Raw genomic sequence first — 15,981 nt, 5'->3', positions numbered from 1 at the left:
CATCTGCCTCCTCGCACCCTGACTCACACCTGCGTGCTGTGCTCACAACCAGCAGACGAACACACTCATCAAACATCATCGAGCAGACTACCACGTGGAGCCTTCCTCACAACCTCTTGCTGAGAGAATAAATCAGTGATTATCATACATCCCCAGGCGTTAAGCAACATCCCTGATGTGCTTTACTGGTGGAGTTAAAGCAGCGACTTGAGGAAAACAGGGATGAAATAGAAAGACGGCATAACGGTAACTTAGTGTGAAAAACTGCGTCAGGCAGCGGTGTGAGTTAAATGTGGTTCATGACCTTTGCTGTGTTCCCCGTCTCTCTAAACTTTTGTGGAACTCTCAGTATCAATCAAAACACCTAGAAAGTAATGTGAAAATACAGAAATCACATTGTTCCAAAGAAGAATAGACGGCGATTCGCTGAAATAATATTGTCACCATGGAAAGTGTGTCCAAGCGCATCGATAAAACATTATTTGCAGCTACTCGGCTGAAAAAAAAAGAGAAAAAAAAAAAAGTGCAATTAAACTACAAACAATTTACCTCTCATTTTCTCGTCTCCTGAGCACCGAGCCAGTTGAAGATGATGGACGCGAGCAATTTCTTGAACAGGGCAACCATGCAAATCACTCTCGGTGTCTCTCCCTTAGCTGTTTTCCCCCACGGTCCTCTAGATTACAGCCTCCCGTCCTAATTGTTCCCAAACATCTCACGCCAGCAGCGCCCGTTAATTGAGAGCGAGAGACGTTGATCTCCCATGATAGAGAGCCTCGCATAAATGAGTACTCCCAAAATTACTACCCACATCAAAATCGGCACGTGTGCAATCCGTTCTGTGGCCCAACAAGGATTGTGCAGCGCTGAAGGGCTTATTGCCATTTAACAAGCTCTACCTGTTTCAGTTTGTAGGATTTTTCCACTTCTACAATTTAACTGTTGTTGCAGTTGCACATTGGGATCTTCCAAGCATTTAAGGTTATAGTATGAGCCAATGTAAGAAATACATATCTATTACTTGTCACGTGGACTGATAATCAGCAGGACTGAGGAGAATAACTGAGTTTATGAATTAACTTTCTGTTAAAGACTTCTTGTTATTTCTATAATATCTGGTGACACTATACATGTCCATCCCATAGACTGTCTAAAAAAACGAGACCAATGCGGAAGTGCCTTAAATTGCAATACCGCCTAATGCCAGTAGGGGCTGGCGCCATAGATTACATTACATTACATTTCAATTAGCTGATACTTTTATCCAAAGCGACTTACAATAATTGCATTTCAACCATGAGGGTACAGACCCAGAACAACAAGAAACATAGACTCCCATTCAATGTCTCTCATGAAATACAAAGTCAGTAAATGTTTTTACACAAGTTATATTGGTGTCATTCGCTAAAGTCCCTCCTCCGAATTAGTTTTCTGGAGGTCCATTTGAAAATAATCTCATCATCAATTAGACATTAGGCCTTAAAAAAGCTGTTTGTTTTTGGGGTTTTGGCTATAGGTGGGCAGCGCGTGGTGTCGTATGGGTTTCCAATCAGTTTGAGTCAGATCCACCACTAGCTCCTCCCCAGCCTGTCCAAACCGCTTCAAACACTCAAGATGGCGACGGCTAAAATGCAAAACTCAAGGCTTCAAAATGGCAATTCACACACCAATGGGTGACATCACAGTTGGTGACTGTAACTCAACATTTTTAAATGTTTAAATCTGGGCTTCCCAAAATGAGGGGCAGGACCCCTTGAAGGGTCACGCAATAAATCACTGGGGTCAAAAGAGATGATTTATTTACTGTATCAATGCAGCAGAGCAAAGATATCTTTTTAATTCCATGTATTCTTCCTCCTTCTCAAACCCTGTTGTCTCCGATAACCCACAATGCAACTGTCTGAGATTCAGGTGTGTTATGCAAGTAGCAGCTAATGTAGCTTTGCTCTACCAGCTGGCTAACTTATTTCTCTCTGACTCCACACCCCCAGATATATTGCACCCTCCACCAGGCAGTCGTCAGCTGACGCTGACCAAATGACCTGACTTGAGGCAGTTTCACATTTTGAGCAGCTCCCTCTGGAGCCACAGAGGGCTTTACGTAACTTTTTGTCTTCGCATGTATTATCACTCGACAAGACCTATAAACAGATTTGGCCCGCTGTGTAAAATTGGTGTTGTTCCTCATTAATTGGAGATCATCTACCATCCCCTTACTGGCTTTACAGGCTGCAGGCTACCAGCAGAACTTTAATTATGTGTTGCATAACTTCCAGAATAATTGTCAAGCCATTTCAATTTCAACACAAACCACTTAACCGGAGCTCAGACAGCCAACAGAGCTAATGTCAAACTCTTTATTTTTGTTTTCTGGAGAGAGCCCGTTACAAGATAAAAGCAGTCAGGGGTCGGTATGAGACTAAAATAACATCTGAAGTAAACAAGTTTATAACAGGACAATATTTATTCATGTTGAAATCTTCTGACCACTTCGTTACTCCTTTTGTAGACACTTGGCTTACCAAGTAAACAAAGAGCTAATTCCTTTATGATGAAGGCACGCAGAAAAGTAAAGTGCTTTTTGGGGTGTGTGAGATTTGACTTCAATATCCTACACACACCAGAGCAACATTATCGTCCCAGTCTGTTGGCATGATGTGTGAGCACACGCATTACCGTGGCTAGACACAGTATGCTGGAGGGCAGCGCGGTTAGCGTTAGTCACCCCCGTCTGTGGTACACGATCAAAGAAATGCTCCGACTGCTAAATGGATGAAACAGGAGGAAGACTTGGGTTAAATCTTCAGAAGGTTTTGACAGCTGCTGACTGCAGAAGGAACCGGCTACTAATGCAGGTCTCAGATCATTTGTAATAGTCATAAAAAGACAAGTATGTAAAAGCCGATGAAACTTGCTGTTTGTTCCAACCGAAGACCGTCACATCTGAGTGATGTCTTTGAGCTGATAGAGACCTTTTTATTCACTTTGAAATTCATGGAGGGACTGAAATTGTTGATTGTATTTCTACATACACTATTCTGCACGTTATAATAGTTAACTTAACCTATTTAATCAAAGCTTTCCAAATCCCATGGTTCCCTTATTTACCGCTGCTTTTAAGATTTTAACAAATACCCAGATTTGTATTGTGATCTGAATTTCATGCCCCACACCTGTGATTGTTTTTTTCATTTTGTGCAGCTTATCTGCCTCTAGGTTATCTGAAGCTAACTTGGTTTGGCAGGAGTGAGACGCTCCTTTCTTTGAGCTGTTCATGGTTTAAGGCTTCACAAGAATGTCTGTATTTTAATACAGTATTTTCTTTTGTCTGTGTTTTTATGTTGTTTGTGAGCCTCTAACCGGAGACAATTTTCTGTCAGTGTGATAGATGACACAGTTTTTTGAGTCTTGAATCTACATTGTCAAACAAAGTAAATGAAAATGTCAGTAGGATTTATATTAGTAATTGAGCTCTTCTGAAAAAAAAAAAAAAAATCTATCAATTACTTGCATATTTTCAAAATAAAAGAATGTAAATAATTGCCACTAAATACTATGTGTAAACTTCATTCGACTAGTCTTTGGGTTGAGCTTCAGTCAAATCTCTTAAAATACATATCAACAATTTCTCATCCGTGCTACTCTTTATGCCCCCACATGTCTGGCTGACCCACCGAGTACCACAGTGATGGACAGAGAGAGAGAGAGAGAGAGTAAAAGAAAATGAAACGTGTCTGTCGTGTCGGTGTATCCCCACGGAGCTATCATTAATTAAGCGTGAGATTGGTTCTTTCCACTGCCCACCCTCGTCTCTCATTCTGTTGATCCTGAGATGTCAGGGGATTCGCCACTTCTCACCTCAGAAAAAAGAAACAGGTCATGCTGGTAAAGTGGACCAAAAATAGACGTGTGAGAAGACACCAAAACACACACATCTGAAGTCAACACATGCGCACCCACCACGACGACAGCTGCATACATGTGCGAGTCCGGTGTCAGGTGCCTGTGGCTCTCCTTCAGCACTGCAGTACATCACTAATGATAACTCAACTTCCTCCACTCCCCTATGCTGCCCAGAGGCGTGGAGAAATCTGCCAAACCGGTACAGGTTCTTTCTTACCTCTCACACCACAGTGTTTGACAGCCAACCGGGGAACTACAAAATTAAAGGCCTCTGCAAATGAAATTCTGTGACACGGACGCGTGAATCAAAGCAGCCGCTGCCATGGGAGCAGAAGTAGAAGTAGAAGACGGCGACGAAGAAGAAGAAGAAGAAGAAGAAGAAGAAGAAGAAGAAGAAGAAGAAGAAGAAGAAGAAGAAGAAGAAGAAGAAGAAGTCATGCTCTCAGAAGGAATACAAAAATAAAGTAAAAAGTTATTGAGGGCAAAAAACTAATTTCTGATTGTTAAGTTTCCAAAGTGCTTCATCTGGCAACTACAGTAAAAGCTCCATCCTGGATATTGACAAAAGAGGTATTGCTTCATCATTTCACCTTGAAAAGGAGAGTGCTCTGTTTAAAGGCTCTTTTATAGCACACAGAACTTCATTGACTTCCTTTGATATTAATAGCCTGCGACACAAAATGCCATTTTCCCAGCGATGCCACGTTTTTTTTTTCTCATCTGATGTGACCTTGTTGATGATGCCACAGACGGTGCTGTAATGTATCTCGACTCAGTCATCATCACTGCAGATTACTGATGCCACACAGACACAATGGGTATGGACTGCTTTCTGCCTTTTGTTGCAGACTTTCAAACCCCACATACGAAGGCTCGTCTCTTTGTCCCTCTCCATCAGTTCTGTCCAGATCACAGGGTAGTTAGTGGCTTTTTAACAGCCCCGACTGCGGCCTCTTCCAACGCTTACACTGATACAGACATGCAAGTGTCAGCGCCGACATGAAGGGCCATCATCACTGCACGCCAGGCAATCTGTTTTGGAGGTGAAGAGGCTGATAACGGTGGTCCGTGTCTGGCGTCCAACAACTAACCTCTCACCCAACCCCGTCATATCCCAGAGGGAGAGTTATTGCTTTAATATGGACAATGAATGGTTCAATTTGTCCTCTGGGTGTCAAAGGACTACTCATCGTGATTACTTTCATGGCACAGTGCTGACATCCATCGGCTGGGAGTCGGGACGTATTGTAGAAAAGGCCCCTCTTAGGCCAGAATCAGGGTGAGTGACAGATGGAGACGAACGGAGACAGAAAGGAAAGAGAGGAATGTAGACAAAGGGAGCAGTGGCGAAGGGCCTGGTTTGCACACCTCAATGAGCAGCAGCACTTCAATCCTCCATAGAATGAGAAATACAGTAACCTGACCTTGACTGATCAAGCAGAGAAAAAAGCAACGCGGCTACAATCTGCCAAAGCTCAGCCACAAAAAAGGCACAGAAATACACGAAATAGGGAAAGGACAAGAGCGCTTCTTTTTTTTTCTGACATTTCACTTTGTCACATTTTTAAACCTGATTATGCAGAAAACAAAACATTTAGCCTACAGACAGCTGTGTTTCCACATGAAGGGAAATCGATGTGTGAGCCATTGATCTTCTCATTTAATTTTCAGCGATACAGTGTAAAATCATACTGTACTGCTAAAAATGTCACTAATTTTATGAATTCATTGTGTAGCACGGCGGTTCAATTGCATTCATCTTGCATTGCCTTGTGGGCGATTTTGATCGCACTCTCATGTTTAGCTTAGCTTAGCATAAAGATTACAAACGGGGGGGAAATGCTCGTCTGGTAAAGGAACAAAACCAGTGACAGTGGCTTTAAATCTGACTAATTTCCATGCTATATAGCATGTATCACATTATGAGATATTATATTGTTTGTTTTATCCGTGATAAAAAGTATTAAAATGAACTACACTTGTATGGGAAGCTGTTTGTTTAGCAGGGTGGGCAGCAAGAGACACTCTTTCAGCAGGTTTTCAAGTTATTGTACGTCTACAAAATGTCAAACTATTGGCGTAAGATTCAAATAAGATAACGAAATCCATTGTAGACTTATATGACCTACAAATAGGTGTGTGCCTACATGGGTTTACACACAAAAGCATGTATACTGTAGTTCTAGGTGATTTTTCTGCTTATTTTTCAATCCTTTGAAAACATACAGGTAAAAAAAAACTCTGCTTGAAGGCGGAAAACTCCTGGATTACATCAGGCATTGACTCACCACAGACACATCCAGAGGCACGACTATCTCTGCTCGTGCCTTACCTGAATAGTGGGTGGCGAGCGCTGTTTGCGGGTGGTTGTGGTCGACAGGGTGGTGGTGGTCTCGATGAAGGTGGTGGACATCTCCGGCGGCACCGAGGTGGTGGTGCGTGCGGCGCCCCGGCTGACGGGCACGTCGCCCACCAGCCGCACGCTGCCGTTCACCTTGATGTTGGCGTGGCCCTCGGCGGCCATGTTAAGCACTTTGAGGCCATTGTAATAGAGGCCGGAGAGCTGGCCCTGGTACGGCCGCTTCAGGTCGTTTCCGCCGATCGAGATGGTGGCCTGGGTGTTGAAGATGGTCAGCTGCCGGCCTGACGAGGGGATGGAGGGAGGGAAGAGGGTTTGATACACTTAGGATGCAAAGATGGAGGAATAATGTGATGTAATATCAATTATTTTTTTTTTGCTGTGTTCCAAATGACATACTTCCTTCAGGACACAAACAAATAGTGCTCTTACTTATGTAGTACAGCTGACCCGATATAACCTCATCATGTGAACATATCACCCGCCAACATATCTGCAGCTTTATAATGTGTTTTTGTTTCCTCTGTTTAACACTAAATAAACACACTGATTCTTCTGTCCAGTAGCAGCAGTGAAAAACAAATACTTTTCTGTGATGTTCAGGAACAGCTGCTGCTTCTTCAGATGCCTTAAATTCTTTATGTCTGTGGCCCCGCCCCCTTCCTTTATGTAGCCAAGATGGCGACCGTTTAGGGTGAAAAGTGTCCAGAGTGTCACACTTCTTTTATGGACCATGTTGAGTGCATCATCCTGGTCCTTGTAGTGTACTGCATGTTTCTGTACTTGACAGTGTGAACGCATTTGTGCACTCAAAATAGTGAGAGTTCGTAGACAAGTATACTATTTGGAACACAGCATTTGACATGCATCACCTTGAAGAAGAACTGCTCTTCCACTGCAGGATAGATGCAGTTTGGAAAACTTCTGTACTATTTCTGCTTGATTAAATGAGGTTGTAGATGGTGTTTAAACAGTAAAGATGATGCTGCATGCTTTTAAACTGAAAAAAGTCGCGATCAGTACTCAATGACCCGTCCTTTCTATTAATTTTGAGACTACAGCTATATGTACCGTTATGTTAAATAAGTTGGTTTTGCTCCTTTGCTGCTAATGCTGAAAACAGCAGACACTATGCAGATATAGCAGCAACATATGCAGGTGAGGAAAAAAAAAATCTGAAAAATGAGCTGCAACATGTTCCTCTGGTTCTCTTAAAATTCTCTGGACAAAAACAGTGACTGAGACTTGTGCAGTAAAATGATTAATAAATATGCACGCAGGCTTTGGCATATTATGAGGAAAAAATGAGCAACACACACATACTACAACTCATGTGCATTTCATTAGGAGAAGTCTAAATATCATTGTCACAACACACTGCTCATGCATTAATTATGAAAAGAAAACCTTCACAATAGAGGCATCATAATTAAAAATCTCATTGGTGTAATTTACAGACTCACAGGACTGGAAGCTCGTTACATTTGTTTGTGATATAATACATAATACATTAGGTATGGAATGAGAGGGACAAGACGTTCATATCACAGAAAATGAAATAGCATATGTGGAGTCATGCATGCAGCAGTAATGGGGTTTTTCCAAACCTTTCTGTGTTTTAAGCGGTTGTTAAAGGGACTTTATAATCAGTTTAAGATGTTTATGTGCAATGAATTTTAAATGCAGTTTATAATGGTATTATGTCGAGTAGGAACGTGTATTATGCACCAAAAAAAAAAAAGAGAAGGCCTTTTTTTTAATCCCCACAAATGTTTTTTTTGTTTGTTTTTAAACAGAAACGAGGTGCTGACTTGACGATGTGAGTGATTGAAAAGCAACAACTTTGTCAGGGCAGTGCACCTTGGCAGGTGCATTGTGACGCTCTGCCCGTCAGAAAGGCTCCAATTAGCTCTCCATCACCAAATAAGTGAGAGTTTTATCATGTGTGATGTGTGTAACTACAATCAGATAAATTACAGCGGGGAGAAGCACCTGCTGTTTGGAAGGTTTTCAGGGGAATATGCCCACTGATTAGTTTGTTCTCTAACATTGCAGAGAATTTGAGCCAAGGGAGTTAATTCTCCTCTCAAAACAATCGTCCGACCGTTACAGCATAGATAATGCCTTCTCCTCGTCAATTTTGCACAAAAGATTAGGAGCACTTGATACTTAACGTGCCGTTGCTTCACCGTTTACAGGATCGCTTCCCAGTCCCTTTAACTGGACACCATGATTCAACAAAATTTAATAAGATGACAATGACAAAAAGGGAAAAGAAAGAAAAAGATAATACCAATCAAAATAAAGGAAAAAATGGAACCAAAAAAAGAAGAAAAAAAACCGCTTTATTTTACTTGTTTTTAAAGGGTTTAAGGGATGGTTATTCATTCTCAGAGGTTGAAAGGGAACAAGCCGATGAAATGACAGAAAATAATAAAGAAAAACATTCTAGAAGTTTGATAAAGATTTACCTTTCTCCTGAAGCCAATCTTCTACTGGCCGGGTATATTTGAACGGGATTTTCTTATTTGCCATTTGATAGCGCTCAATGTCGCTGTTGCCTTTAAAGTTTGAGAGTTTAACAAACAGCTTGAAACAGTTGGCAACAGCAACAGACATCACACATTTATACAGTGGTTTATTATGAGTTTTATCTTTGTTTAAAAATATTTATAAAAGCTTTATGATTTTTGTTTTTTCTAGTTTTACTTTAGTTTCCAGTTTTAAAAATTCATATTTAAACAGCACACTCCACACCAATATTCAACAAAGTATCCATGCATTACAAAGACAGCAGCCATTAAAGTGACAAACTGCTTAAATAACCTGCAAGAAGAAGTAAGACACATCACAGTCTACATCATATTAGGTGCATAATAGAGACAAAGGAAGAACATCAAATGGTTAAAAAAAGGTAGACATGCATTAACTGCCTTTCTTTGAAGCAAATTGGAGGTAATTTATGGCCACTAATCCTCCCACTGGACACCACCTGCTTTTACATTTCAAGGGCCGCGCAATGATTCGCTGTCGGAGCATATTTGGAGCGAAGGCAGCTGTGGAGCAGGTTCGCAGGGGAAAGGAAGGCAACGTTAGACGAGGATGTGGACATTTGAAGTACAGCAGACCTACTGGGGGGAGGAGGAGGAGGCGGGGGTCCCACAGTGACATCGATTTGAGGGGGACAATGCATACAAATGAGATCATTACTGACATAGTGGGAGGCCTTTTGGGTAAAAAAAAAGAAAGGAAAAGAAAAGAAAAAAGAAAAAGCACTCCACACCCCGGCTGCCACATTCCCCCTCTTCGGAGACCGTGGCTAACGTGGTGCAGGTATACCGGAATTAAAGATAATACACCGCCTTTTACAGGGAATGTTGTGTGTCGGTGTTATTTCTGGCGTGGTGCGGTTTCCCGTTGTGTATACGCCAGGATGCAATATTTTGTCTGACAATCACAGAGCCGTTCCCACTGAAAGGAGTCTGTCGACGCTGAGAATTGAGGCGTACGACTGTCTGTCTTCAAACACTTTGAGGAACAACAAAAGAGCGCGAGTCCTGTGTAGAATTATGAATGACAGCGTGATGTCACTCAGTACCCAGGTGGGAGGCTATTTGGAAGGGAAAGAAAAAACAGAATCGTTTACAGTATAATACAACAGAAACAGGCTGCTGGAAGTCTCTCAGGTGATTGAGCTGTTGAACGTCGTTAAGTTCCTGCACACACTCGTAAGGAGCGCCACCTGACTGAAAGTGTGAACACACACTCTCTAGCTGTGATGTCACGCTCGTCTCTACACCCACCCGACTCTTATTTAATTTTCTCTCTGGGTGCACCTGATTTCAAATTGCGGCGCTCTCACCTGCTGACTAAATTCACACTGCATTACACGAGGAGTGAAAGCACCACATTTACATAAAATCATCAGCTTGCCATGCCTTCCTTTCCCTCTCTCTCTCTCTGTGCTCTATCTCCCCATCGTTCTAACCCGCCCTTTGAGAAAAAAAACCCCAGCCAAGTTCTCAGTTTACAGCCAGCTGGGAGGGAGCGTGGATATGGCTGCGAGGGAGCTCGAGGAGCTAAAGGACTGTGTCTGCAGTGTGCCAGCAGGTTAATCAGCTACTAGCAGGACTCCCTCCCCGTTCCTTTGATCTCCAGCAGGTTTCGTGTGGCAGCCAAATGCACTCTCCTCTGGACGAGGGCCACGGAGGGAGGCATGGTGGTTGTATGTGAAATCAGAGGACGGTCGCGAAGGTTAGGAGTTTTAACGGAGCGGGTCGAGTGACGGGACGAGAAGGACAGAGGATGGAGGACACAAACAGTCCGTCATCTCTCCAACTTCCGTCCCCTGTATGTCCCGAAGCATATTGTTATTTAGCTGGAGTGAACTCACATCTGGACCGGCGAAAAGAAGCTTTGCTGAGCACTTGCTAATGGCCCGGTCTCAGGTATAGCTCTTACATCGTTCTGGGTGATTAATGAGGTGACAGTCCCCCCCGTAATGAATACACCACAAGCTAATTGTCCAACTAATGAGAAAAATCTCTCTAGTTTGTCAATTTGAAATTCAATTTCTAGAGGTGACTTCAGAATGGACGACCTTGCCAATAAAAGCACTATTGTTTATAATAAAATCAGTCCTGGAGCCGTCAAGGTTTTGAGTGGGCAGACGTCTCCTCAAACATTTTTCTTTAGTCTTTCTGGTATGAAAGAGGAAAGAGCCCTTCAGCACTATTATATGTTTGGTATTTTGTCATTGCAGTCCTGTTCACATTGACATACATTTTTTGTGGGTCAGACTTTGTTCGGGGAGACGGTGGTGCAGTAGTTAGCACTGCCACAGTGTCGCCTCACAGCAGGAAGGTTCTGGGTCCGAACCTCGGCGGGGGAGTTTGCATGTTCTCCCTCTGCCTGTGTGGGTTTTCTCCGGGTGCTCCAGCTTCCTTCCACCATATGAAGACATACGTAAGGTTAAAATTGTGTTCTGAAATCCCACTTTGGAGTGAATGTGAGCATTAATGGTTGTCTGTCTTCTGTCTGTCTTTCTATAACCTGCCTTCACCCAAAGTCAGCTGGGATAGGCTGCAGGCCCCCCCCCACCTCCCGATACTGTTCACAATAAAGCGGGTATAGATAATGGATGGAGATATTATTCAGCGTACATCCTTATGCAGCTATACTCAATAATAGTAATTTGCGTATCTTACATATAAACTTTAGTATACTTAGTTGTTTTCCATACTAACTAATCTCAAGCAAATCCTGAGCCCAACAACATTCTGTATCTGAGAACATCCAGTTTATTTTGAAAGTATTTCCTCTAACATGTGCAAAACATTAATGAACAGCTTCCTATTTATTCACAACGTATTATATATCAGAATATTTCGTTCATATTTTACATTTGGCTGCGTGCACACAGCTGAGAGACAGACTCCAGTAAGAAAAAAAAACAAAAAAAAAAACACTTCCTTTTTGTGTTGTATTTATTTACTGTTTGCTATTTGAGCCCTGCTGCATGCCTTCACCATATTTCTCCAACAGCCAAAACAATGTCTAGATTTTTCACCCCCTTTGGCGGCAGCTATTCAGTCAACACAAACACTGGCAGCGTGACAGTCATCTGCTGGTTCGGTCGCTCCGTTCTATTCAGTGTGTTTGCCAGACTAATCTCGCGGGGGTTTCATCACAGGGCCGGTGCTGAGAGCGCATCAAAACTGTGAAAATGGCTACCGTGACAGGCTGCTGGCATTCTCTCTCCATTCGGGGATGATGAGTACATTTGATATAGTGTGGCCCTGTCCAAAAATCATCATTCTGCAGCTCAACTCCGCAGCTAGCTGTTGCAGCCCCCCTAGTTATGAATATCCTGCACCACCCACTTTCCTTCCAATCTACACCTGACTTTCATCTGTTTCTCCTCCTCTGCCTCTCTGCTTGTTCATTGATGTGCTTTTCGGCCCCTCTATTTTCTTCAGCTCACCGTCCATCCAGCGGTACTTCTGCCTCTTCATCTGCTGCCTGCTATTTTCTTTCTCTCCGTCTCGGCAATCAGCCGCTCTTTGCTCTTCTCGGCTGATTCAGGACTCTGCAGCCGCAACTCTGGCGTCATTTATCTACTTTTCACTCTCTCTCCATTCCCATTCCCCTTTTCTCTACACATCTATCCGTCTGTATGTCAGCTCTTTCTCCTCTTTTGTCAACTTATTTCTGTCTTCTACTCCATTAAATGCTTCTGTATTCCCTCAGTCGCTGCTTTTCTTCTCAATTCGCCCATGTCCTTCTGTTTCTCCTGCCCGCTCCCCCCCCCTCTTTCCATTCTCTCTCACACATCAGACAAAGCCAAAGAAGTAAATTCATCATTTATCAGGTCGCTCTGAAATTTATGTTGTTGAAAGGATGAATTAGACTGGCGGCTCGTACACTGAGTTTAGTCGGAGTTCTGAGATTGTGTCTCAGATAGGGCTAATCATGTTTGGCCCTGGGGATGCACAGGGATTTATCTCGCTCCTGAGGAATTGTTTTGTCTGTATTTCAAGACTAAGATTGGCAGATATTTTGAAGCTGCTCATTGTGTCTGTTTCAGGTCGTGGGAGTCGGAACATTGTGTGCATCGATGCACGGATGGAACAGGCCGTGTGTATTTGGGTGCATGTGGATCTGAAAATGAACAGAAGGCCCTTCACGCTATGGCCAGCCCTCCCCAAAATGATGGAGCACACACACACACACACACACATACTTTCCCCGAGGCATTAGCAGAGTAGTTAGGCCAATGGTCATTCATCTGAGACAACGCCTGAACCTCAGCCAGCTTAAGGCCAAGTGTGATGCACAATTTCCGCCTGGCTCGGTCTCGTAAGTCTTTGATTCAAAGATTCGAACTCACGCAAAAAGATCATGTAACCCAAAATCAAAAGAGTACAGGGATTCAGAGTGTTATATAAGGAAATTGGAACCCTCTCACGAAACGAAGACAAGCCCCTACAGTAATGTGGGTTGTCACACAAGTACACAGGACTGCAGCAGAGATGCATGGGCATGATGAGCGCCGACTAGAAAAGGAGGAGAAACACGGATAAAAGGGAATTTGAGGGCAAAAATAAAACATTTTAAATAAAAAAATAAAAAGAAACGAGATCTGAGAGGGCACTGTTAGAGGGGGAGAATAATTAGAAAAAGGAAGAGAGTAAGCAGCCAGCACACCCACACACACACACACACACACACACACACACACACACACACACGTGTAAGCTGCAGAGGCCTGATGCAAGTGCTCCGGCATTGGATCAGTGTGGGTATATTGTTAGATAGAGGAACGGCAGTGTGACGCACAGAATTCCTTTTCTGTCATATTTCTCAACACTGACGCATTAACGTGTACAATTTTTATCTTTTAATTTTGATCCTTTTATCTCTGTTTTGTGAAAATCCTAATAAAGTTGTGATGTCGAGTGGGCTCAGCATGGAGGTCCTGGATCATGATCATTCTTTATATTTTCATTACCATTGTTATATTTTCTGTCTAAAAGGATCCTGACTTATGTAAACTTTAAATAAAAGCAAAGCAGAAACTTTAGAGAAAATTAAAGGGAAGTTATTCATTATTACAACTTGTATCTAATTTTTGTAGGTTTTCTCACTGTTTCTGTCAGCTGTAGTAACACTGAAATCAAAGTAATCGCTGAGATGAGTACACAGTAACATTACATTGTTACATTGAAGTCCGACAAAGCAGCGTAACAGGAAGTTCGACTCAAGACTGGGTGTAAATAAGCCAACAGTGATCAGTTTAAATAATTCATTAAATATATATATATTTTTTTGTCCCGCAGCAGCTACCATTAGCATCACTGACTGTAGCAAACTACAATCTCAATAATAAACATAACATTAATTTAATACCTCTCTGACATTGTCCATCAAAACAGAACATTAGTATCTTTGCAAAGGTAAAACTTATATCTGAGCTGTTCTATTGGACTGCAATTTTACAGGTGTACCTAATGAAGTGGCCACTGAGTCCAGATTCACTTAGTCAAAAACAACATGCACTTCCTTTTCCCCCATCAGTGTCCTCAGTAAGTGCATCTTGAAGGGCCACCGGTTCCTCTACTTTGGATCTTTCAAACACTATACAATTTCTAAAAGGTACATTTTTGAAAGGTTTCCTAAAGAGACATTTTCCCCTCGTACGACCTGCACCAACATTTTCATATGATGTGCAGATTACCATGCACCTGGGAATGTCTGCTGCTAAGAAACTTATTCTGACCTAAAAGCTCCTCGCTTCGCACAGTGACTAATTAGTCCTTTTCACATGCCCTTACTCTTCAGATATTTAATAAGCATTGTGTTAGCACCCTAAGTAAGGTTTTAATTATGTTATCTTTTCAACTGTGTGGCTGTTTTTGTTTTGTCTTGCTTTGATTTCTCTTGTTTTGCATGATTAATTTTCCCCCCTTTATCTTTAAATGAAGTTACTAAGATGAAAACTGTAGGACCAAACCTGAGCACACCTGAAATGCCAATGATAATATCTTATTGCACAGGAAAACAGTGTGTGCACAGCTATGGTAAGCACAGCTGTTTAAAGTAGAACCAAACATTTGTTCTGTAAACTGTGACAGATGTATAAATAGACAGTTTGGTCCTACACCAAATAGTTTAAACTAATCTGGAGCTTTGTTTAAAACCTATATGATGTCTGATTGGTGCTTGTACTTCGTGCCTAATCTCCCTAATTTGTAGCGATAGTGTTCGTGCAGATTTCCACATGGCAATATTTCCCTTGGGAGCGCAATGTTATTTTGACTGTTAAAAAATTTAAATGTCTCCAAAGACAATAAAATAAAAAACAAAATGCTTGAAACATCAGCCCTAAAAACAATCTCAATAATCAAAAGCACATCGCGGTGTGAAAACCTCCTGCTGCTATCTAAAGTGAATCCTAATGTGTCAGTACTTTGGGGAGCCAACTTTGTAAACACAGTTTTTGAGGCGTACAATTTACACACCCCGGGCTATTTTGAAAGCACCTTTGACTGACAAGCAAACCACCAACACCTTTGTCCTCACCTATTCCCTGCCAGGGAGCGAGGGCATGCCGGGATCCGGTAACTGTTTATCGAACGGCCTGAGAGCCTCGTGGCAGCTGCTGCCGTCTAGTTAAGCATTAGGAGTGTGAGAAGGCAGTCGATGAGTCTGCACCCTAACATGTAATTACTCACGAGATGACAACGCCTTTACAAGGGAGGGAGGGCGCGGGAGAAGAAAAAAAAAAAAAATCAATCACTGTTGAATTACTATCACTGAGTGTCCCGCAAATTACCTGTGCAGAAGAGAAAAAGAAATTACCACGCAGTCGATCCCCTCTGACCTCCACTGCATTTCAAGACAATAGCAGGTGGACAGGAAAGGGAACAAACAAACCGTTGAACAGCGGTTTCTGAATGGACGCTGACTTTGGATTACAGATATTGACAGATACATTGATTGAAGTTGAGAGAAGAGCCACAGGAACGCGAGTGCAGAAGGCACCTCGAAATGATTATAAAGATTGTAGGTGTTCAATTCTCATCGCAAATTAGTGGCCATTACAGACAGTGAATGGTTAAATTACTGTGTTACAGGGAGGAGAAGATAAGGAACAAGACAAAAACAGCCTCTGATACAACAATGCATTTGTCTGATTAATCCAATTTCTCCATGCGAGT

General features: G+C 42.3%; 1 protein-coding gene across 2 annotated transcripts in view; it reads right to left on the bottom strand.

The window, feature by feature from the left end:
* LOC138203620 (neurexin-3b-like) overlaps nt 1–15,981 on the bottom strand; it is a 306,123-nt gene that overhangs the window by 24,660 nt on the left and 265,482 nt on the right. For both annotated transcript variants that reach the window (XM_069158621.1, XM_069158622.1), the window contains 2 exons: nt 8,734–8,823; nt 6,236–6,546 (listed from right to left, as the gene is read on the bottom strand). In XM_069158621.1, the coding sequence (XP_069014722.1) occupies nt 6,236–6,546; nt 8,734–8,823 (401 nt within the window). The remainder of the gene's footprint in view (nt 1–6,235; nt 6,547–8,733; nt 8,824–15,981) is intronic.

This window comes from Embiotoca jacksoni, unplaced genomic scaffold, assembly GCF_022577435.1.
Source record: "Embiotoca jacksoni isolate LCO1_2020_lvr unplaced genomic scaffold, fEmbJac1.0.p SCAF_23, whole genome shotgun sequence".
NCBI classification, from domain to species: Eukaryota; Metazoa; Chordata; class Actinopteri; family Embiotocidae; genus Embiotoca; species Embiotoca jacksoni.
Note: the sequence above shows the minus strand (reverse complement) of the source record. Positions and strands in the feature narration are given on the sequence as shown.